This window comes from Bolinopsis microptera, chromosome 9 (genome assembly GCF_026151205.1).
Source record: "Bolinopsis microptera isolate Bmic1 chromosome 9, MBARI_Bmic_1.0, whole genome shotgun sequence".
Taxonomy (NCBI): Eukaryota; Metazoa; Ctenophora; class Tentaculata; order Lobata; family Bolinopsidae; genus Bolinopsis; species Bolinopsis microptera.
The window spans coordinates 10,806,402-10,832,276 of record NC_087080.1 but is presented as its reverse complement, the minus strand read 5'-3'; the positions used below and the strand labels follow the sequence as shown (position 1 = coordinate 10,832,276).

Genomic DNA, 25,875 nt, shown 5'->3' with positions numbered 1-25,875 from the left:
TGGATCCCTAGGTCATCCCCAATCAGGTCATGTTGGACAGTGCATTCCATATTGGCACAGTAGTTGCATTCTGATGTCCAGCAGTCGCAGGTGGGATAGAGTTCAGCGAATTTGTTATCATCAGGTAGTTCAGGTGATTCAGTGGTAGCTGGTTGTGTTGTAACTTTTGGTTGTGTTGTAGCTTTAGGTGGAGTAGTAGATTCTGGTTCCTTCGCTACCTTGGGTCTCCCACGGATGTATTCACCTGCCATATGCTTCAAAGTTATCCTGTCCACATCTGCATCTCCAAGCGCCCGACAGCTTTTTGGCAAGCCAGGTTTTCTAGGACTAACATCACCTTCATCAAAGTTTTGTTCGTACTGAAGTTCTCCGTCGCATGTCAATTCAAGGTGATCCTCGAAAAAATTCCATGCCCAGATCTGCTCCTTCCTTCCTCCAGCGGGAAAGCTTTGGTAGGCTTGGTATCTGGCATCGCATTCTTCAACTGCAATATCATATCCTCTGTCATATTTGATGGTATTCCACACCAAACGGCCGACGCTTTTCTTCCAGCCTCCAGCGTGCAGTAATATCATCATAGTAGTGGATTTGTCCGTTCTGAAAAGTTCGGCATACGGTGGGTTCGTATCATACTCATCAGGAAGGAATGCTTTGACCTCCAGAATGTAGTCTCTAAGAGGAAACTTGATTCTTTCCTGATCTTTTGTGACAAGTCTCCACTCAGTCAGAGAGGGGTCCAGTTCAGCAGAGAAGGCTGCACCAAACAGTGCTGTCAGGACGAGAACTAACATATTCCTGGATACCGTGTTTTCAGGTTTAAAGAGATTCTATAGTAAGTATCGTATTTTTATAAAATGGTTGCATTGAGAAATCTGAACATTAGAAATGATTATTTAATTCTACGGCTCATTGGTAAATACAATTCCACAAATACTCAAAACGTTCTTAAAATTGCCATAGGGCAATTTCGAATTCCAACATTATTATTCGAAATATAAAATGGCAAACAGAAGACGGAGCGTGTATTTAGATCTTTAACCCAAACAGAAGAGTTTCTGTACTTCTTCAAAAATTTTCAAAGTTTTCTTGGAAACTACTTTTGTTCATGTTTCATGCTACCCTGATCATTATGAGCTAAAAATATTTTTTCGGTTTTCAAAGTCCGCACCTACATTCGGAAGGCTATGGATGAACTCTGCCTTCAGAGGTACGTATCGAGAATGACTCGGACCGAAAATTTTGTAAGTCAAAATTTTTCAAAGATTTTCTGGAAACTACTTTTGTTCATGTTTCATGCTACCCTGATCATTATGAGCCGAAAATATTTTTTCGGTTTTCTGAAGTCCATACCTACATTCAGAAGGCTGTGGATATGATTGGTTTCATATACTTATATAGAAAACGTGAAATTTGGCCCGCAGATTTTAAGGAAAATACGCGAATTCGTTCCTCAGATTTAAAGGAAAATGCGCAATTTGACGCGGAGAACTGAAAAAATCCTGATTTCTCGCGAGGCCAGGATCTGAAAAAAATCGCGATTTGTCACGGCAAACGTGAAAAATCACGATTCCGCGCATGCCGTAATTTCCTTTTGTCCTTACCCCGAAACTTTTTTGAAACTCAGGTTGTGGCGCGAAGCGCCAAAAATATCTAGAATTTGGCCCCCCCATGAATAAAATCATTCACACCCCTGACTAAAATAGTTCATTTTTAAAAATTACCAGCTTCATAAGAAGATAAGATAACTGTGCTTATTTAGTATTTAATTTACAAAAAAGCTTACAGTTTACACCTAAATTACATTTAGTTGACAGTTTTAAGAGAACAACCAATTAAAAGGTAAATCAAATAGTTAAAAACCTAATCAGGAGAAAGGAATACCAACAAATAATCCAACGCTCGTAGAGTTAGCAAGAAGGTTATGATATAGCTGTAGCGACAGTCGAAACGAATACAAAATTGAATGCATTCGTAATAACCCGGATTGGATTTCCCGTGACAGTCGACACGAATAATAACCGCAATGGATTTCCGCGAGAACCCAGACCACAGATCGTATTCTGTCTTCTTTGAAGTGTAGCCTGACGTGAATTAAATCTCAGACTACAGTCTGCATCGTGAGGGGTGGAAAGCGGAAAAAGCAGTCGGCGTAAATAGATCTTGTCAATGACCACTCATTATTCTATTATTATATTAGATTATTATTCTAGATCATTATTCTATTATTATTAGAATGTTGGATGGACTAGCTCACCCGGTGAGAGAGGGTTAAATTATAAGTCATAAGATGGTCAGCGAGCTTTTAAAATATGAAAACAGAGGTATCTAGAGATCTAGGTAGTAGGTAGGAGCTATTGAACCCGGTTAATAAGTAGACAGAAGAATGACGCCTCACACCTTGCATATCTGTCAGAAAGTACGTTCTTTCGGCTATATATTAGTAATTCTGACTTTGGTATAATCACCACTATTCTAGGGTCACCTGATTGTTCTGACAGAATCGAGTCTGACATCGTGACTGACACGTGCTCATAGCTTTATCAGGACTGTTCTCTCTGTTTGTTCTCAGGTTGTACTGCTATTCTGTTTAACCGTGCGGATTGTAGTTGGTCTCAGCATCCACAATTATATTTTAGTGGGAAGTTTGGGGAGCAGTTCTGCAATTTTCTACATTTTGACGAAGAGAAACAAAACAGTGTTCATGTTACTTGTTAGTCGAACTTTTGGGGAACAGCTCATCAATTCTCTACTTTTGGCAAGGGAGAAACAAAACAATGTGATAGGACTCTTGGGAAACAGTTCAGCTTGTATCATCTGGCCAAGGAGACACAAAACAGTCCATAGTTAGACTTTTGTGGAACAGTTTGCGATGATGATCTGCATAACTCGAACCATCGCTATGATGATCAACATTACTAGAACCATCGCCATGAAATGCCGCTTCCGTCCTACCGTAATTGGATTTTGAGGAATAGCCCAGTAGTTTTCTACTTTTGGGCAAGGAGGCACAAAATTACCGAGACTTCCTAGTAAACCCAGCCATAATTACCGGCGAATTCTTCAAAGCGTCCGTGTCTTTGGTTTCTGCTAGATGTGGCTGAAAAGACTAAAAACAGGCCATGACCATATCTAGCTATAACCGCCGCTCGCTTTTAACATCTCTACTCAATAATCGATAACTATCACTTTGGGTGTTTTAAAGCATTCTGCACTGCACATGGCCTCGGTAGTTCTCTTCACAATAAGAATGTCCATGTTTGAGGCAATGTTCCCAACCGATATTACACTACAATCAACCCATTGCTCAACTTGCTTAGGATGGCAGGGTACCAGGGTTGGAGTTGTCTAGCTATAAAAACACTGCACTGGTTGACTGTACAAATCAGCCAACGCTGATAAACGTTGAACGAAATAAATTTGTATGATGCGAGCGGAGACAATAATTGCATGGAGGCGAATGAAACTGGACAATTCGTCAGAGGACAGTATGTTGGTTTAAAATTAAAGGGTAGAAAAAACGGTCACTGTCGCCGATCAGTAGTGGGTTTATTGTTTTTTACTGCACAGCCAATCTGTTTTATGAATCTGTATAATAAAATGTCAAAATGAATTTAAGCTTTTAAATACAACAAACCCGGTTTTTTGATCTGATTCAATAATAATAAAACAGTAGAAACGGTGTGGTTCACATTTTTGTTTATTTCCACCCTCTAAAGACGTATTCAGATTTGTTTTAAGACTTATCTAATTTCTAATATCATTTTTCGACAGACAGTTCACAGTTGGTCCACATAGAAATTTTTCCGGTGCAACGCATAATGACAGTGTCTAGCCAACATACAGATCTTCAGTGATAATGAATCACCATACTAAAATAAGCAGACTTTCCTAGAAAATATTGGAGTTAAGAGCGTGGGCCATGAAACTAGGTGATCGATTTATATAATAAGTAATCATAACACGTGCATATTCGAGCAGTTGCAGAATGCACAGCACCCACACGAACCCCGTACAGAAGTTCCTGATATCATTTCCGTATAACCCATAAAATTGAGCTTGGAGGTCACCTTAAAAGCCAGGTTATAATTATAAGATATATCCTGGTTGTTAGGTTGTAGCTGGGAAGGTTTTCTTTGTTAGTGCACTGCACTCCAAATAGGAGGAACATTCGGGTCCTGGGAGTCATTTCAAATTTGGACTGACGGAACGGACTGGTATATGAGTTGAAACTGATCTTATCAGTACTTTTCATAATACGTTATAGAGTTGGATATTATAGAGGTTAATGAAATCCCACTAATTAGTGATTTAGAACTGTCATCAAAAACAATAATAAATTTACATTTCCAATGATCAATAAAAATTAACAGCTAGGCGAATTGAATGAGGACGACACACGCAAAATTGTGTTTTAATTTGGCTTGTAACTATTTATAATCAGTTCATAAGTATGAGTTAAGAAGTAATTATAGGTCGTAATTAGTTTATTTTGGAATGCAAAGAAATGTTCTATATATTTCAGAGTAATTAGTCTATATCGATTGTCTCTTTAAGAACTAGGACAAGTTCCAGCACAGTTAGGGGTAACTCTAGCTCCAGCCACCATCTGTTCCTTCACGTATGTAAACGTATTCTCACAGGCCATGTCGAAGAAAGCAAATCTGTCAACATTCTTGTACCTCTCAGCACATTCTCCGACCAGTGCATTCTCGTACACAACAGATCCACCGACACTAAGCTTCAGTGTTAGCACCCCGTCAATCATGTCCAGAGAGAAAACCCACAGATCTACAGTGCCAGGTTTGATACGTCGTATAGCAGGAGGTGTCTGACAGCTGACACAGCCGGTCAGAAGAATCTTTTTCAGACTCCACTGGAATAGAACATTCCAAGAGTATTTCCCTCTTCATCATACAGCACGATCGAGTTCAATATCCTCCAGCCGAGTTTAGACGTAACCTGGACCCCTAGGTCATCTCCGATCAGGTCATGTTGGACAGTGCATTCCATATTGGCACAGTAGTTACATTCTGATGTCCAGCAGTCGCAGGTGGGATAGAGTTCAGCGAATTTGTTATCATCAGGTAGTCCAGGATCTTCACTCGGAGGTACTGGAGCTGGTTGTGTTGTAACTTTTGGTTGTGTTGTAACTTTTGGTTGTGTTGTAACTTTTGGTTGTGTTGTAGCTTTAGGTGGAGTAGTAGGTTCTACCTTGGGTCTACCACGGATGTATTCACCTGCCATATGCTTCAAAGTTATCCTGTCCACATTCGCATCTCCAAGCTTCCGACAGCTTTTTGGCAAGCCAGGTTTTCTAGCATGAACATCACCTTCATCAAAGTTTTGTTCGTACTGAAGTTCTCCGTCGCATGTCAATTCAAGGTGATCATCGAAAAAATTCCATGCCCAGATCTGCTCCTTCTTTCCTCCAGCGGGAAAGCTTTGGTAGGGTTGGTATCTGGCGTCACATTCTTCAACTGCAGTATCATATCCTCTGTCATATTTGATGGTATTCCACACCAAACGGCCGACGCTTTTCTGCCAGCTTCCAGCGTGTAGCATTAACATCATAGTAGTGGACTTGTCTGTTCTGAAAAGTTCGGCATACGGTGGGTTCGTATCGTACTCATCAGGAAGGAATGCTTTGACCTCCAGAATGTAGTCTCTAAGAGGAAACTTGATTCTTTCTTCGTTCTGTGTGACAAGTCTCCACTCAGTCAGAGAGGGGTCCAGTTCAGCAGAGTAGGCTGCACCAAACAGTGCTGTCAGGACGAGAACTAACATATTCCTGGATACCGTGTTTTCAGGTTTAAAGAGATTCTATAGTAAGTATCGTATTTTTATAAAATGGTTGCATCGAGAATTCTGAACATTAGAAATATTAACTCTACGGCTCATTGGTATACAATTCCACAAATACAAAAAAGTTCTTAAAATTGCCATTGGGCAATTTCGAATTCCAACATTATTATTCGAAATATAAAATGGCAAACAGAAGACGGAGCGCGTATTTAGATCTTTATCCCAAACAGAAGAGTTTCTGTACTTCTTCGAACTGAGATGATTTTATTATGTTATGAGGCAATTCCAGTGTTAGATGATAGATCTGCAGATAAGGTATAAGGACTTCCATAGAAATGCCACATATATTCAAGACTAATAGCAATGAACTAGCTTTTTTCCATTTTTCAGGATTGGGTCAAAAATTGGATCACACTGACTATATATCATTCGATCTTGGTGAAATATAACCACTTTAAAATTTCTAACTCTTGCATGACTTGCTGGTAAATTGCTACTGATAATAATTTAATTGATATACGGATTTAAAAGTTGTTCGTTCCTAATTGTTTTCTCATGGCATGCTAAAATAGTTCATTTTAAAAAGTAACCAGCTTCATAAGATAACTGTGCCTATTTAGTATTTAAGTTACAAAAACCAGGGGGGGGGGGGGGGGGCTACGTGCCTGATTGCGAATGCGAAAAAATCGAACCCCAGAAAAAAGATAAGCCCCCTAGTCCCCATGGTCGCCTGGTAACTGGGCTGTGTTTATGACTGCAGTCAGTCAAAGATTTGAACTGTGGATTAGTAAATATATGTCATTAAATCCAAGCAAACATTCTAGAAGACTTCTATAATTATAGTCAATAGTGTCCCCTAGACCGTAGGAAATGTAAAAATCTTAAGACGATGAGGCCTGAGTAAGTCGTAAATTCTGATTGGAGAATGCAGATTGCTGTTGTGAAGTTACCAAATTTACGTGAGTACTTGATTCTTTTCAATCCCAGTTTATTGCTGTCCTACAAATTTCTTTAATGCCAAATGTCGTCTAAAACACCCTGTTTCGCAAAAAATTTCCCTAGCCCCCGCCAAGGGGCTCCGCCCCTGGACCCCGCTGGGGGCTGCGCCCCCAGACCCCTGCCACAGCTTGATTGGACGCGTCGGCTCGCTTCGCTCGCCGACAGCCCCCCTCAAAGAAAAATCCTGGCTACGTCCCTGTTCGCAATAACCCGGAACGGATTTCCGCTAGAACGCAGACCTCAGATTGTATTCTTTAAAGTGTATCCTGACGTGAATTAAATCTCAGACTACAGTCTGCATCGCGAGGGGTGCAAAGCGGAAAATGCAGTCGGCGTTAATAGATCTCGGCGTCAAGACCTCCGTCTGAACGTTTCGGACACTGACGCGGCATCTTTATACAGTGCAGCTGGACTGTTGCTTTGATTAGGTACCTCTCAGGTGCCACCCTAGAAGTAAATCACACTGAGCATTAGCGTCATCACTGATAATTCCCCGAACAAATCATTCGCATTATTTTAGGGCGAAAATTGGAATCCATGCCTTGAGGAAAGTTGCGCAGACCACATACAATTCTGCAGACCACATACAATTCTGTGCAGATCGGATTCATATCAGTTTTTTCACTAAAATGTGGATTTGCAGTTAGAATTGCTTTTGTGCATGCAATAAGGTAGCCAGGTTATGGGTTTTTCTATCCTTGTTGGAATCATCATCCCTAGTTTCACAACAATTTCTGATTATAACCAGACACCAAAATGCAGTGCACCCAAGTCTGAGTCTAAGCGAGACACCAAGTATGTAAAGACAAGACACCCTGATCTATCGTTGCAAAACCTAGAGAATTCCAATTTTAGCACCTCTCCAGCGGTAGAGGCACATTTCACCTTCCTGATTAAATAAACTGACTTTGCATGAATAGATTTGCGGTCGGTGTTATCCCCCCTACAGTTTTGTCAAAACAGCCATATATACGTTATTATAAAGCCAGCCATCTTATCATTAGTATAATTCAAAGAATTATCTTACTTGTAATTCAAAGAATTATGTTTGTTTGTATGACCGCCCACGTGCAAATTACCTTAGTTCCCAAAAATTTGTGTGCCATTATATTGAGCAAAATTTATTTGAGCCCGAAAAATTTGGGCAGAAAATTTGAACTCATTTGGGCGACCGAAAATTTGGGCACAAATTCTTCGAAAAATGAACGATTTTCCACTAAAATTTCTGTTAGATATTTGCCTTAGTTCATTATTATTCCTTATTATTCCAGTCATTTTGCTTTCAATTTTAAGCATGTAGGTGGTAGTCTGACTTGTTTCATATTATGAAATTTACGATCTGCCCAGTAACTACTAAAAAATACAGTGATGATGGCACAGTACAAAATGATAGATATACAATGAAAGGAGCTGTGATAAGTGCAAGTGTGATCCGGGGAATCATCGTCGGGGCTTTGGAAGCTCGTTTTCCAGATTTGTTGGATAGGGACAGTATAGAGTACCGTCATGTGAGACAGATTCTTTACCACTATCAGAAAACCCGCCCTAAACTCGTCAGACGTAGAGCAACAACTGCGAAGCTTCCTGTACCCGAGGGTATGTTCAAATAGATCAAACTTAGCTTTCAACGGGAGATTCATCCGCTGGTCAAGGATCACAGCATACCAGATTCCTTGGTAATTAATCACGACCAGACTCCTCTAACTTACGTTTCTGTCAGTAGCAACACCTTGGCACCGAAAGGCGCTAAAGTTATCGGTGTCAGTGGGACTAAGGATAAGAGACAGATTACGGGTAACTTCGCTGTTACGTTGTCGGGAGAATTCTTGCCTGTTCAGATAATCTATCAGGGTAAAACAAAGCGTTGTGAGCCCAAATTCAAGTTCCCATCCAGCTTCCACGTTACCCATACCCACAACCATTGGTCTAATACCCTGACCAGTGTCCAGTTCTTTGAGAAAATCCTTCTTCCCCACATAGAATCAGTTCGAGCCTCCATCAACAACCCTGAGCAGAAAGCGCTACTGATATCAGATGTGTTTCGGGCCCAACACACACAGACACTAAATGACTAAAAGATCTGACGACAGCCAACAACTGCATCCTACAGAAAGTTCCAGGCTCCAGCTAATATGACCCATCATCTACAGCCCCTGGACATATCTATCAATGGACTGGCTAAGAAATTCATGCGCAATAAGTACGAAGATTGGTACGCGAAAAACATAGTGTGTCAGCTCAATGGAGGAGTTTCATCAGACAATGTGAAAATTGATACCCGCTTGACAGTGATCCGTGAAGTACACGCTCGTTGGATCAACGAACTTTTTGTATATTTAAAAGGGAGGCCAGATGACATAAGGAAAGGCTTTGAGAAGTCGGGTATAACTGATGCTTGTAGATCAGACTTTACGGTGGATGATAATCCATTTGCAGATCTTGTTTAAATCTCTATCTATCCGTACCTCTAGCCATTTGTTTTATTAGTAGCGCTGTTAGCTATTCCAGTTATTTCTATTCATTTAAAATATAAGCCTTTTTACTTGGTCAAGCCATGAATGAACAGATTAGAAAACTAAAATTTCAAATATTATTTCACTTGGATATGAAGAAAAAGCCATATTTCTATAGATTTCAGGGCCACAGGCCAAATGCCAAAACTTTGGTTAGCAAATAAATTTAGCAGACGGAAAAGATTTATGCAATTAATTTGGTCTGCAAAAAATTTGGGCGAGAGGCCCGCTCAAATTTTTTGTCGCCCAAATTTTTGGGAATTAAGGTAAATGAAAAATAAGAAGTTGCAAAGTAACCATGGTAACGAGGGTTGTTACACGCCCGTGCACGTGCAAGGATTGTTTGAATGGTATTTTGGTCGGTTTTTTGTTATTACGTGGTGTTCAGTGCGAGCTACATTTTAATGGGCTGTATCTTCGGTTGTGATGGATATTTGTTGATGCTATAAAAACTGACTACCGAAGAATAATATTACATCTTACTTATAATTCAGAGAATTCTTTTTGTTTGTTTGAACGACCGCCCACGTGCAATTAGATAAGAAATAGGTAGTTGCATAATAACCATAGTAACGAGGATTGTTACACGCACGTGCACGTATAATGATTGTTTTAACGTCATTTTGATCGGTTTTGTGGTAATTACGTTGTGTTCAGTGCGAGCTACATTTTATTTGGCTGTATCTTCGGCGGGGATGAATACTTTTTGACACGATTAAAACTGACTTCCAAAGAATACTATTAGGTTCCTCCCTGTGACCACGGGTTTTCTAGTCTATATTATAATTTAAAAGATTCTTTTTGTATGTCTGCACGACCGCCCACGTGCAAATTAGGTAAACAAATAGAAGTTAGGTAAAAACCAAAAGGTTGCATAGCAACGGTGTTGTAATGCACACGTGCACGTGCAAAGATCGTTGGAACGGCATTTTGATCGGTTTTGTGATAAGGCTGTGATAATTACGTGTACGTTGTGTTTAAAGTGTTTAACATATAAATCGCCTGTATCTTTGGTTGGGACGGATATCTTTTGATGCGATTAAAACTTTCTTTCAAAGAATACTACTAGCTTCATCCCTGTTACCACGGGTTTTCTAGTAATTATATAATTCAAAGAATTATTCTGTCTGTATGTCTGTAGGACCGCCCACGTGCAAATTATATGAGAAATTGGAAGTTACATAGTAAACATAGTAACGCTGTTGGAACACGTGCAAAGATTTACGCGCGAAATTTTGATCAGCTTTGTAGTAATTACGTCGTGTTTAGTGTGAGCTACATTTTAATCGGCTGTATTTTCGGTTGTGACGGATATTTTTTGATGCTATAAAAACTGACTACCATTGGTACCACAGAATACCATTACTTTTCTCCCTGTGACCACGGGCTTTCTAGTCATTATTATAATTCAAAGAATTATTTCTGTATGTATAATGTATGAACGACCGCCCACGTGGTCGTACATACATTATACATACAACAAAACATACATTATACAATATACATACAACAAAACAACAAATCTATTACATTCGTTGAGTATTATGTAAGGGGATGGAACCGTTTCAACACCCTAGCTCCATAATATGAAGAATTTGTTTCACGTCCAGATGAAAAGTTTGAATAATTAACAGTCGTGTTCCAAATATGAAACAGAAGATATCATGGGAGGGAGAAAAGGAGAAAAGAAGAGAGGAAGAGAGGAAGAGAAGGAACTGAACTACTTTTTTACATCTAAATAAAACCAACCAATTACAAAAATTGAACTTAAAGCAAGTTTTAAATAAAATGTACACCATAAAAACTGAATTTACATAATTGAGCAAATATTTCACTCCAAACCATAAGATATAATTGAATAAATAAACCGTATCAAACGTTCATCAATAAAAATTTGCATAAGATTATTCTTCATTCAACAAAAACCCTGTAAATTACTGTTCAGGACATGTGCCAGCACAGTCCGGTGTAATTCTGTCTCCAGCTTCCATTTCCTTACGTCTGTATGTGAATGTATTCTCGCAGGTCATGTCATAAAAAGCGAACCTCTTAGCTTTACTGTATCTTTCTTTACATTCTCCGAGTAGAGGCTGCTCGTACACACATTCATCGTTGATAGAAATTCGGACTATTCCGTCTTTTAGGGAAAAGGACCATGTCGTCTGTCCTTCTTCCGATTTAGCACGTCTCAAATCAGCAGGAGTCAGACATGCAATGCAGCCGGTCATCCAGATACCCCTGAGGTTCCACTGAAATCTTCCAATTTCGTCACCTTCTTCATCGTACAGCACAATTGAGTTGAGCCTCTTCCTCCTGAGCTTTGAAGTAACCTCGATACCTTTGTTGGAGTTGACGAGATCTTGCTTCACAGTGCATTCCATGTTGGTGCAATATCCACATTCTGGAGTCCAGCAGTCGCATGTAGGATAAACTTTATGTACTATATCATCAGTATTAGAGAGCACAGTGGTAGTATAAAGTACCTCCGTTGTAAGATATCTGGTTGTTGTAGGGGGTGGAGTAGTTTCTTTTTTATAACTCCTTGGTATTCCACGGATGTAATAGCCCTCCATGTGTCTGAAGATTATTCTGTCTACATCCGCATTTCCAAGTGACCGACAGCTTTGTGGCAAGCCAGGTTTTCTGGGAGTAACTTCTCCATCATCGAAATGTTGGGAGTATTGCAGTTCTCCGTCGCATGTCAGTTCAACATCATCTTCGTTGAAATTCCATGCCCATATCTGCTCTTTATTTCCTCCGGCGGGGAAGCTTCTGTAGGCTTGGTATCTAGCATTACATTCCTCAACGTTCACGTCGTATCCTCTGTCATATTTTATGGTATTCCAGACCAAACGGCCGACTTTCTTCTTCCAGCCTCCAGCGTGCAGTAACATCATCATAGTAGTGGACTTGTCCGTTCTGAAAAGTTCGGCATAGTGTGGGTTTGTATCGTACACATCAGGACGGAATGCTTTGACCTCCAGAATGTAATCTCTCAGAGGAAACATGATTCTTTCCTCGTTCTTTGTGAGAAGTGTCCATTCAGTGAGATAGGGGTCCAGTTCAGCAGAGAGAGCTGTACCAATGAGCGCCAAAACAATGGAGAATATCATGCTTCTGAGTAAAAAGTTATTTAATTTGTGTATTATTAAATATATTGGTATGAACAAATCTCCAAATTATACGATATTATAAACAAAATATCATCAAATTGGAAAGCTCATGAAAACTGAAGTCAGAAATTCAACGAAAGAGATGTTGATCATAATATGATTATGAACAACCCAAGAGACAAGATCCAAGAGAATTTAAGCTAAATTAGCGTAAATAAATTGGCCAAACTAAATGAATTCGACAAACGAAGAACTGATGATAAATCGGCTCCAACCACAGCCTTAAATACAGGATCGCAACAGTGGGTTCGGCCCGACACATATGTCACAGTTATTAACGTAGGAGAGAGGCCAGGCGAAGAGGGAAGCCCCAACTCTACCGTTTTACTGCACACAGTGAACATAATAGTGACGTGATGGTCATAACACGTGTAATGACACGGTAACTGTTGATCGTATCTCCTGTTAAGGAGTCATCTCTAATCGTTATCTTTGTTTTAAGCAGGATGTGCGGTATCGTGCGGATGATTCTAGGATTAATCTAGCTGTTAGTTGCTATTTTTAGAATGTGCATCATAGAATTAGATTCAAAATTATCCTTGGTTGTAACTTGAATAAATGGAAGAATTTAAGGAATTTAATTCAAAAAGCGTAATTTGAAGAATATCGAATCCTTTGTGAAGTAACATGCTCATCTCCATTTCTCCATTAAAATTTTAGATTCACCGGTAAATTTATTTAAACTTGATTAGTATTGTTTATTTATGATGAACTTATTTTGCACAGCTCGCGGGCCTGTCTCAAAGACTGGTGAATTAAAGCCAAAAAGATTTTATCAAAGTCCAACAATCTAAAATGAGTAGAAATGTTCTTATCAGTCATATGTCCAGACCGCAAAAACAGAAGCAAATTGGTTTAGAGCCTAGCTTTAAAAAGATTCCTAATAAACCTAAATACGCAGACATTTCATAGAAGGAGCCAGACGGTATTTTATAGTGACCAGGACTTGTTATTTGTATTTAAAGTGGGTGATAGCTTGTTTTGCTATAAATCTGGATTCTGGCGAGGAGCCAGGAGGTGAGGCTTGTGCTTTTTGACCCGTGACAGTGATTCTCAGGTTTGATTGGTCAACAGTCAAAGCTGATTGGTAAATTTTTAACTAGTGTAAAAACAAATATGCCTCACCTCCCCACCAGAATCCACATCTATTAAATATCTAACTGTTTTAGAACTGAGAAAACGTATTTGGTATAATAAAGAGCTGTTTATTATACTGTTAGTGTTAATTTATTTATTGACAAAGAAGCCAGAGGGTAAAGTCTTGGATGTCTGAGATTCTATTGCATAGCGAAAAACTTGAAAAGAGAGCAATTCTGCATAACTGAACCGCGGAAGAGACTGCATGAGTAACGTGGAGCCATATTAATTATTTTACAAAAATAACCCCAGATTAATTATTTTTCAGAAATTACCCGTTTTTAAATTTTATTCGGTACTTTTTTGAGTAAAGTGTAAATTCTGAAGTCTGGTAACGCTATGATAAGGCATTGCAATCGCTGTGATACAGTGGAAGTATGTGTCATTTTTCTGGAACTTGAAAAAATTTACATATTTTTTCAAAAGCAGAAATTTACTTCTCACCAATCGGAAAAGAGAAAAAAACTTATATTCCCTTCCTCTGGAAGTAACATTTCACATGTACCACTTGGACTACCAAGGCTAAATTTTAAATATGTCGTTAATCGGTGTTAATCTTAAATCATCGTGTGACTTAATTTAGGGATATATTACTAAAAATCTGATTAAATTAATTTGTGTTAAAACCTTTGGGAGTGGAAACCAAATCTGTGCTTCCTAATTCGTTCAAACACCAGTTTACACGTCTACCAATTTTGGATCACCAGCTCAAGATTTTGGATTTGAAAGTTAAAAATTGATGACGGAAATCCCATACAAATGAGGCTGCCGGGAGTGGACAGCCAAAACCTTTTGTAGGTTTCTAAATTCCTGTTTCGCAGCATCAGCTCGTTGTACTAGCCAATAAATGATCTCATTATTGCTAGGGAGCGTTCACATGTTGCGTCAGTAGCCGAGGGAGTTTGGAAATGCTGACGGTTGTTGACGGGGGAGGTCTTTCCCTTTCTCACGTCAGCAAAAATACCTGAATTTTGGCCAATATTTGTATGATTCAATTTTTCAAATCAATCTGATTAACAATGAAACTTGGCAAATGTCCTTGATACTAATATGTCAGGATACTAAACTCTTCAATCTTCATGACGTAATATGTGAACGCGCCCTTACATGTAGTGATTTCAGTAGCACTGTAGCAGATCAAGGGAGTCCGAGTATTGTTGTAGAGATCATTCTTCAGAGTAATTTGGACCAGATGCAGAGTGGAACTGCTGACGACACTTGACACGTGACGACACTTCACAAGTGATACCTAGCTTAACCCAATGACAAAGTATCTCAGTAGTTATTGATAACTTGATAGAAACCCTGCGGAGCCTTCTGTAGTTCTGTCTCTTTAATCTACATTAGCCATAGCCGGAAGGGGTAGAGGTAGAACCAACAGTTGCCTCTCATTACTAGTAGATAGTAGTATGCAGACTAAAAGTGGGTGTAAGTTTTTATATTATATCAGTAAAGAATTACTCTCTCTTGTTGATGGTATTTCAACTTGTACGGCGTTAGAAGTGGGCTAAAACTCTCCGGTTCCCAATATATGATTAGTGTTTGTGGTTAAAAGATGAATTGTGATTGAATGAAACACTGATCGACATGATTGTTTAATATTTCATCACACTTTTCATTTCCGTACTCAGTAATTGGTAGAGAATTGATAATCAAAATAGAAGTGACCTAGCCTGCTCTGGAAGATTGCCATCCTTCCCCTTTTCTAAATAGGTTGGACACTGCAAATTAAATCTGCGGTATCTGCTCTATTTTGAAAAATTTTCCAAGTTATGGAAGATATTTGATATAATTGATATCAAATATCTTGCAAAATTAACATTATTAATTTGCTCAAGAGTTGCAGATAAAATTCTGATATCAATAATCGAAATCTGATTAGATAGTTCACAACCTCCATTTGACTGATGACTCAATAATTTATTGCATTACAGGGATAATTGCAGATGGAAACGTTACGAAACACGCGGTTTTCTATTAACTTAGATGTTTTTGTCGAAAGGCACCGCTAAGAACTTCCTAAGACGATCGATAAGAATGACAATGACCAAGCAAATAATGACAATAACTGACGATTATAATAGCACGATAAAATTAATGATAAAATTTACAAAATTCATATATTTTTATTGTAGATTTCCTGCCCATAATAAATTTAATAGAGATATTATTTTAATTTTGCATATACAACAGTAATGTAAAACCCATACATAGTTAACATGCTTTAATGATAAGCATGCTTCAGTAATAATTAATATACAATTCAAATTTGCCGTTTTGTTCCAGTTTTTTTTTTTCAGATAGAACATACATGCAGTAACATTATTTCAGTAACAATTTAAATCTAGGTAGCTGTTATATTAATCTAATACAGAGAACAAGTATTACTACAGGTCGGTGTGAGCATTGCCCCAGGCACCATTTCCGGCAGCAAACGGAATCTATTTTCACAATTCATACCGTAGAATGCGAATCGTTTCGCTTTTCCGTATCTCTCCGCGCATTTTCCCTTTAATGTCCGTCTAAACAAAGTCTGTCCATTTATCTTGATCTCAACCACGCCATCCTTCATGGAAAACGCCCAGGGTGTCAGACCAATGATTGCTTTAGCACGCCTCAAAGCTACCGACGGCCGACACCGAATGCAGCCAGTGAGGAAAATGCCGGAAAGGTCCCATTGAAAGTTCCCGAGAAGATCTCCCTCCTCGCCAAAAAGTGCAATCGAGTTGGGTTTACCTCGAGTGAGCTTAGAACGCACTACAATTCCCTCGAAGGAGCTGAAAAGATCTTGCTTCACAGTGCACTCCATATTGGAGCAGAACCCACACTTGGGAGTCCAACAGTCACAGGTCGGGAAATCTTTGGCGAAAGCAAGACGACCGGGAAGAGGAGCACTGGTGGTTGGTCTTTGAGTTGGTGTGGTGGGAGGAGTTGTGACCTTCGCTTGGGTCGGTTCAATTTTATCATCTCTAGAGACAGCACGGATATAAAAGTTCTTCATGAACTTCACTTCCACCCGGTCCACATCAGCTTGACCAAGTCTCCGACATCTCTCCCTCAGGTGCTTCCAATTATCTCCATTAAGATAGTGCTGATAATACTGCAGCTCACCATCACAACTCAGCTCCACATCATTCTTGTTTAATTTCCAGGCCCAAACTTGGTCCTTCCTTCCTCCACATGGAAAGCTCCTGAAGGGAACGTAAAATATGTTGCATTGTTCGATCCACGCGTCATACCCCCTTTTATAGTGAATAGAATTCCAGGTCAGACGCCCCACTTGGTTCTCTCCGTCATAGAGCACCAACATCATTGTCGTGCTCTTGTCCACCTTTATAGTTTCATTGTAGACAGGGTTAGTGTCAAAGTCCTCTGGTAACGTGGATTTTATCTCCAGGATGTACTTTTTCATGGGGACATTGATGGTGATGAGGTTTTCGGTGATAAGTTTCCAATCAGCGAGGGAGGGGTCTATCTTACTAGAGAGGGCAGGACCAAACATCAGCAACGCAATGAGCACAATCATGATCCTAAAAGCAATGTTTTAATCGATGTTATCTAATACACACGCACGGCAGTAAACGTTATCTAAAGTAATAACAGGTACTACTGTTGCGAAAACTTGGCAGCTAAAAGCTTGAAATCTAGAGGCAAGTATTTTCAGGCTTTGGTATAGTTCACTAGTCCCTATTCTAGACTGCGGACAAAGATTTTACGAAAGATTTGCTAAAAGTTGTTGCCTCGTTTAAATCTGCTATTCAGTAAACAGTAAAAGACAAGTAAAGTTACTCATCTCTTTACAAATTACTGTAATTTAAATTATAATTTATCTATTAACCTTTATTAGAACATTGTCATCACTGAGTCCATTCAGAAAAATCAAGAATTTTATTCATTTTTGAAATAATCATCAAATGTGACACTACATGACTTAATCAGATTAAATTCTAAGCTGGAAAGGTGATTATAAAGCTAGACTATTATAAGTGTTAACTGTATTCCTACTTAAAGATAATTATTGCATCACACTGTTCTGTAATTGGTGATAGACGGACACACGCTAACAAGCTATATTCACTGATCCTCTGCCAACGGAGACAGGACGAGACTTATATAATGTCAGCACTACCAAATAACATTAGAGAAAACAGCAGGAAGAGAATATTAATAGTACTATGTTTATAGTATGCACTGAAGGGGTATCATAGGAAGTTTCTTGAACTTTTAACAGGTATACTCTAGGCTCACAATATCTATTGGGACTAATAACCTTGGAGCAGAGCAGTTGTCTAATTGAGAATGATTGAGTAACAGTAATAACATTTGTGTAAATAACAACACGGAGTTATTAGGCTTCATCCACGCCTTAGGCTCGAGTTTACAATGCTAAATATAAACTCCTGAAATTGAGATGGACCTCTGAAGATATGTCTTCAGACCTGTCTAAGAGGTAAATTTGGTAGACCTATAATAATTGAGGTAGACCTCTGCAACGGCAAAATGAAGCACCTTTTGTTCAATGTAGAACAAAAATAATTTGACCTCTGCCATCGACGTGATGGCAGTGGATGGCAAATAAAAACATGATCCTGCCTGTTTTTTGAGGGGTTAAATATATTTTCAAATTGTATAAAAATATCGTGATCTTTGGTGTTATATCGAACGCAATTAATTTTCCCTATAGCACCTAAGTCCTTGATACATAGTAAAATTGTCAGGGCCGTGGAATGAATTTTCTGGCCCGGTAAAAGTCCTTCGAGGCCCCTTTGGGCCTTTGAACTTCCTATTTCAGAATTTTTTGATAAAAACGCTTTCAGATATAGAATTGAGCAATGAGTTGACACACGTTGTATTTCCTTTAATTTGCGGGAGAACGTGATATACAACGTGTAGCAAGCAATGGGTTATGATAATGATAATTACAGCTCACGATGTGCTTGTAACGTTAATCTTAGGAGTGACAGAGTAAAGCCACGAAAATTATAGAAATCAGATATAACATGTACATCGAGAAATCGTATCGGGAAGGAAGATTATGCAATAAATTAGGAAATCTGAGAATTCTATAAGCAGAAATTGTTGGCGGGATATAATTTTTGAAAAGGAGCAAAACGGCCCCACTAAACGCCCTGAAAATTATACGGCTGTTCTCATAATATCAAGCTCAACGAAAAATGTCGGCCGGAACACTATTTCAATAATACAAACGAGTGAAAAATGTAGCCTAAATTGGGAAATTCCATGAAGTTAAGTCAACCACGTCGGCATCATGAAAGTATGAAGAACAAGTTTAACTGGTTGGCGTAAACATAAATATATGGCCTCTAGGGTGTGCACTGTGCAGACTGCAGCTCTCGCCACTTGTCAATAATTTTAAGTTTCACGTACATAACGGCCCACATATTTGTTTTATGAGTTTCATAGAATATAAATTTTTAGTCTACTTGAGCAAAAAAAACGGACTATCAGTTAGTGCTATATTTCATGCATGTCACAAAGTTGAAAATTTAATCTGGATCGGAAATGCTCTTTGTGTTACCCTATATTTCACTTTTATTTTAATGAGATGCAATTGATTTCTGAACAATTCAAAGCTGGCATGTTTTAAATTAAAAAATAGTAACCCCTACCAACAACGTAAGCAGCATGTCTTAGGCATTAAGAAATAGAAATTTAGCATTCTCTGAGAGGAGCGAGGAGAGCTTGCCACTCGCCCGAGCCCACCAAACAGTTAAAACTTACCTCGACGGACTCGCCCTCACGCCACAAAACCCAAAGTTACCGTGCCTATTCCTGTTGATGACTGTTTCCTACTTCCAGAATAACTTAATTTTTATAAATTCAACTCTGTTCCCTAAAATACTTGCCATACGTACTGAGAAACTAAAAATCAACGAATCGATCACATTCAGATTTCTAAAACAATCGTCCAATAATTTGTCCAATATTTTGAGTTTACTAATCGTAAACTATGAACTGGCGAGATCACCAAAGTACGGCGGTTCAGACGTCCATTATATCACTTATATCGCATTCTTTACATTTCTGACTTGATTTTAGTGGAACCCCAATTGAATTAAACCCAACAAACAAACTGAACTGGTCTGTAGCCATGAACTTTATTTTAGCGATCAACAAGTTCGGGCAAGACAATGTATCTGTTATTATCACATAACAAAAGAGGGTTTATTGGCAAATCGGTAAAGTGCCTGCAAACAGGGAACTTTTGCAGAGTTGAACAAGGTTGAACAAGGTTTGCAATATCGACTGTTTTAGATATTCGGTAATGGACTCTCAGCCAAACATTAGCTTTGATTTCATCTATTTATTCCTTATCCTTTCTATCGTGACAATTTCATCCACAAATTAAATTCCATCCCACAAATTTAATTCCAACTATTTATTACCTATTCTATTTCTTTCTATCGTGACAATTTTGCTCACAAATTTATCGAAGAGGAGCTAACATATTATTGGATGAAGTAGTTGTATCAGATGCTTTGGAGTATGTGGTTTTTTATTTTTTCGACATGGTGAAAAAACCTAGGCGTGCAACCTGCAATCCAAAGGTGATCGAGGTCCTTACAGAAGACTATTAAAAGGTCTCCATTTTCCTAACTTTAAAAAACCACATAAGTTTCCAGTATCGTTATGAATCGGTACACTTTACCTGAGTTTGGTTTCACTTGGCCATGAGGAAAGCTTAGATTGGCCGTAAACTTTAATAGAAATAATCGTCCTTCGTAAAATTCATTCCTCGACAAAGGAGTGATTTATGAATAAGTATGAAACGTGGTGTGTAGAAAAGGTGTATCTCTGCGTAGACAGGTGCAGGTGAGGAAGTTTAAACATGAAGTAATGTGGTACAAATTGTTCATATCACATATTACATAAGCATAAAAACAAGTATAGAAAAAACTATTTATTGGATGTATTATGATAATAAAATCGAAGCAAATTATTGGGAAAAGAGTTAAACATATTTACAATGTTACATAATTATAACCGGTAACAAAATCGTACGCCATAATAATAATATCAGCAACTTAAAATATTACAAACTTTTAAAGATTGCACCTTGAGTACCTACTCTAATTAAATATACAAATGACAATGTTAATTTCCGAACGTTGGAGTAAACCAGATCACTATGCGAAAGAGTGGATTGCTGCACGAGACCCAGCTGATCTACAAAGATGCAGCATACGGGATATCTTCTGCAGGGATATTTTTTATTTAGTTTACTCTGACCAACACTTTTGAACATATCTATTTCATTGCATTTAATCCTGTACTACGGTTATTTTCATGTCTCAATCCCTCCTGTGTGGATTTGTCGCAGACTCGACAAATTGAGAAATTAGACATCCCCTAAGATCGTCAATTTTACGTCGTTTTTCGAATTTCATGAAAAGGTATACGTGCGCGGAACAAATTCATGCAAAAACAATATTGGGGTTTAACACGGCATTTCACTTCTCTTATTTTCAAAATTAAAACTCTGAAATATATACCTCCGAATACACCGTCTAGATCCACTGCACATGATTGTAAACGAAGTCCAGTCAGATTCAGTTCATTTTTCTAGAGTTTGCCGTTCTTGAAACTATTCTTGAGGACACGCCCCAGCGCAATCTGCCGTGACCCTTTCCCCTGCTTCCATCCCCGCCAACAAGTCGAAACTATTCTCGCAAGTCATGTCATAGAATGCGAATCTCGTAGCCTGGCTGTACTTCTCGGCACATTTTCCCCTCAGTTTACTTTCGTAAAGAACTTCTCCCCCCACCGTTAGCGTCACCACACCACCGTGCAAACTGAGCGACCAATCAGACATTTCTTCAGGATTGATTTTTCGTATAGCTGGAGGTGTCTGGCAGCTGATACAACCGGTCAGATAGATGCTTTTCCGGTTCCACTGGAAGTTTCCGATAGCATTCCCGTCTTCATCGAGGAGCATGATTGTGTTGAGTTCCTTCCATTTGATGTGGGAGTGAACTGTGATTCCGAGTTTGGAGTTTATGAGATCGTATTTCACGGTACATTCTGGGTTGGAACAGTAACCACACTCGGGAGTCCAGCAGCCGCACGTAGGGTACACTTCAGGCTCATCAATATCTTCAGGCTCCTCAGTAATAGGTTCTTCAGGGTATATGACGTCATCAATGCCAGGATCTACACTTACAGTGTTTGGTTCGGTGGGCGGAGCTGTAGTTCCAATTTGTGGCAGAGTAGTTTCCTTAGCGGTCTTGGGTATCCCACGGATGTATTCACCTGCCATGTGTTTGAAAGTTATCCTGTCCACATCCGCATCTCCAAGTGCCCGACAGCTTTTTGGCAAGCCAGGTTTTCTGGGACTAACATCACCTTCATCAAAGTTTTGTTCGTACTGAAGTTCTCCGTCGCATGTCAATTCAAGGTGATCCTCGAAAAAATTCCATGCCCAAATCTGCTCCTTCTTTCCTCCAGCGGGAAAGCTTTGGTAGGCTTGGTATCTGGCATCGCACTCTTCAACTGCAATATCATATCCTCTGTCATATTTGATGGTATTCCACACCAAACGGCCGACTTTATTATTCCAGCTTCCAGCATGAAGCGTCATCATCATAGTAGAGGCTTTATCCGTTCTGAAAAGTTCGCCATACGGTGGGTTCGTATCGTATTCGTCAGGAAGGAATGATTTGACCTCCAGAATGTAGTCTTTCAGAGGAAACATGATTCGTTCCTGATCTTGTTCTATCAGTCTCCACTCAGTTAGAGATGGATCCAGCACAGCGGAGAAGGCCATGCCAAACACCGTAGACACAACCAAGATTAGTAACATTTCCCTGTCAAAAAGACACTTTTAGAAGCTAATTCAGTTTATTTCATAGGAATAAAAAAATCTTTATAAAAAATCATAATCACGTTATTGCTTGTAGATATAAGAGTAAAATTTACTCGCGTCAAGAAAAGAACAACATTTAAATTCTGAACGCTAAAACAATACTCGCGATCAGGGCATATTTGTGAGCTACCTTTGTATAATGATAAAACTATAAAAGCCACATTGATTTATGAAAACTTCGAATCATATGTGACCCTGAGAGCAAGATCGGGCGAATCAAACTCCAGGTAATTATTGTAACATTAAAAGGTTATTAGTTTCAACTAACTTCATACAGATTAAGTTTAGAACGGTATAATAAGACAGAGCTAGTGCTGAAAAAAATCGTGGGAAATTTACAGGGTGGCTCAATTATCTACGAAATCATACTAAAGAGTAAAGATAGTTGTTTCCGTTTCCTGAATCTGTCACGGAACGCTCATAGCTTAGCTTTCGCAACCGATTTCCTCAATTCACTAGACCGTAATGAACGAGCGGATTAACTTTCAGAGGATATAGTTTTCTTGAAATAGTCAGAATATGATCGACAAACTGGAGTTTGGAAAAATTATTCTTGACGAATTAAAGATAACAACAAATAAAAAGGAACTAAAAATGTAAAATTTACACGATTGCCAAAAATAAGTTATCCTAGATTGTGAAGATCGTAGTAACGCTTTAAAAGCTTATTCGGAAGTTGGAACAACCATAGAAACTGAATTGAAATAAATAAGAGTTGGGGTTGTAAAATAACGTTCGGATAAGCACCTCAGTATCCTGGATTCCTGATCCATATTCCATATCAAAAAATAAACAGCATAAATAGCATAAACAGGGTTCTGTTGGTGTTTAATCAAATAACTATCCTCAGATAAAATGATCTGCACTCTGCACTCTGCACCCTCTTTTTAGATATTAGGTAGTACGGTTAATATATCAATTTTCATCTTCATCGCCGTGCAAAAAAGGTCAAATTATTAGTCAATAAATCGAATATAAGAGTTGAATCGAATTTAAGGGTTTTCGTCCTCAGCAATATTTTATATATCTGGTAGTATAGTTTGTATGCAAATATTTGCAGGTGATAAGTGGGTTTAATACATCAGATAAGTTTCCCGACTAGTAATTTAACTTACATGATTGTAAATTAAACGGAAATACCATCACCAATATCAAGAATTCAAATTATCATCAGTATGTGATTTTATTTTATTAATAACTCGCTCATTGCTGTCTATATCAGGAGAACGTTTGGTCCCCCAATATCTCCGGTTTGCAAACCGGATGATAGCACGGAGGTTATAAGTCGAGTCTTTCCTTGTATGTGATAACAGATGCTGGGTCGTAGATCTCGTAATCAGTAATCTTAGTAAAAGGTAAATGAGTACCAAAACGTCGATTATTTCATTTAATTTTCATCAGTTATATTAAATAATAATAATTGTGTCATACAATTCAATGTGACAGTGCAGAAAGATTTAATAAGTTCTGGAGGTCATGATTCATCTCTGTAGTTAGGGATCTGTTCACTCATCATCGGTGCACCACTGCACGAGGATAACTAAATCAGATTAACTCACTATATTTGTCTCTAACAAGATGTTTGATGTTTTCAATCTAAATAAATTTAATTTGTAGGGTAAAAATAAAATAACCCGCAGAGTACTAGCAGAACTAAGGTTCGTTTAGTGAGATGTCGCAATATCATTAAATAAATAAATTACAAACTTCATGTCACTCCAAATTTAAGTTACAGTATAGATTTATAAGTTTAGATATTTCTTCAACACTGATGGGAAAAATAACCCTAGGCAATCCTGTTACTGCTAATTGTAGATAAGAATGTAGATCAACGAATGAATTACGCACGTTAATTATAAAGACTACTACTACTAAGCTTCCATTCACGGGATAGCCAGTTACCTGGCAACGCCCGCCAAGGCGTTTCTTCTCCAAGCTCACACAAGTGTAACCGAGGATGAAGATATTCATGCATTTCTGCACGGGGAGCCCATCGAAGCTACCAACAATTAATTCAAGTAGTTTCCAAGGCCTAGGCCCTGTACCATTTGTGCTAAGCAACACCATGGTTTTGTGATCGGTCGTTCCTTTTTGGTTATATGTTGAGAACTGCCCCTGATGGGGATCGAACTTGCAACCTCTAGGATAGCAGCACAGTGGCTTAAACTGGCCAACTGCGCTACTTGGCCGGCATAGACTAAATATAGTAACAAAACAACACTTCCCCAAAGGTACTAAACCAGTTATGTTGAGCTTGAATACCCCCATCCCTCAAAATATATCACATGACCTACCTAGAGAGAGATGGTAGACGGATCCAAAGGACCGGTCAGGCTGAGCTCCGCAGGTAATGTAGATATCAGTGTCACGTGAACACAACTTACTGCCCACTCCTCCTTGTACCTGTTTAGAAGCATATTGTTAATATACAAATAACATCATATCATTAATATACAAATAACATCAAATTTGTTTTTTATTTGAAGTCTTTAAATGGCTCTTTGAATCTTCTTCTTCTTCTTCTTAGTATGGGGCTGTGGTCATGTTCAAGAAATCACTATAATTTACAAATTATTACTTTCCACATAAAATAAACAAGTATATTTTATGTGGAAAGTAACAGTTAAACTTTTAGTTTTTTCCACGGTAAAATTTTTCTACGGCTCTTTAGTCTTTAAATCATATTTCGGAGTTTGAGACAGTATTGCAGGTCATTGCTCAACGGTCTAGGAAACAAACTTTGTCTACAGTTAAAATCTCTATAAAAAGAGACTCAGCTAGTGCAATTTGTAGTTTTTTCTGCAAATTCAAATTAAAACTTAGTCACACACAAACACCAGGCTATTTGGACGATGAGCTGATATTGGTCACGATCAAAGTCACGGTAAAGTTTGAATATCATGTCTATTTAATAATTTAATAAATTTATAGCAAAAAATTCATACGATTCAGGGGACACTTCAGAAAATACTGGCGTAAATCTTGTTCATCTAAATTTAAATACTTTTTTAGGGGACAAAACAATAGATGTGGATTCTGGTGGGGAGGTGAGGCATTTTTGATACGTGATAAATATCAACCAATCAGCTTTGACTACCGACCAAAACAACAAGCCTCACCTACTCACCAGAATTGACTTCGTTACTTGAGACTCCTACCTGCATGTTATTGGTCGGGGAGAGGACATACCAAAGATTATCATTCAGCTTATTCCTTCGCTCCAAAATAGGAAACAACTCCATGCTACCCTAATCAGGTGTAATATATTGATATTTGGTAAAATAATTGCTGAGATTTATTCAGAATTACTTTTTTAATCCTGTTACTTTTTTTCGATTGTATTATTTTCTGCAGAGTAATGACACAA

At 38.5% G+C, this 25,875-nt stretch overlaps 1 protein-coding gene across 1 annotated transcript in view; it reads right to left on the bottom strand.

Annotated features, from left to right (window-relative positions):
* Window positions 1–25,765, bottom strand: part of LOC134820530 (rab9 effector protein with kelch motifs-like) — a 51,128-nt gene extending 25,363 nt beyond the window's left edge. The window contains exons 1-2 of the mRNA XM_063830960.1: window positions 25,667–25,765; window positions 24,803–24,911 (exon numbers count right to left, since the gene is read on the bottom strand). Of these exons, the coding sequence (XP_063687030.1) occupies window positions 24,803–24,911; window positions 25,667–25,750 (193 nt within the window). The 5' untranslated portion in view covers window positions 25,751–25,765. The remainder of the gene's footprint in view (window positions 1–24,802; window positions 24,912–25,666) is intronic.
* Window positions 25,766–25,875: the final 110 nt, after the last annotated feature.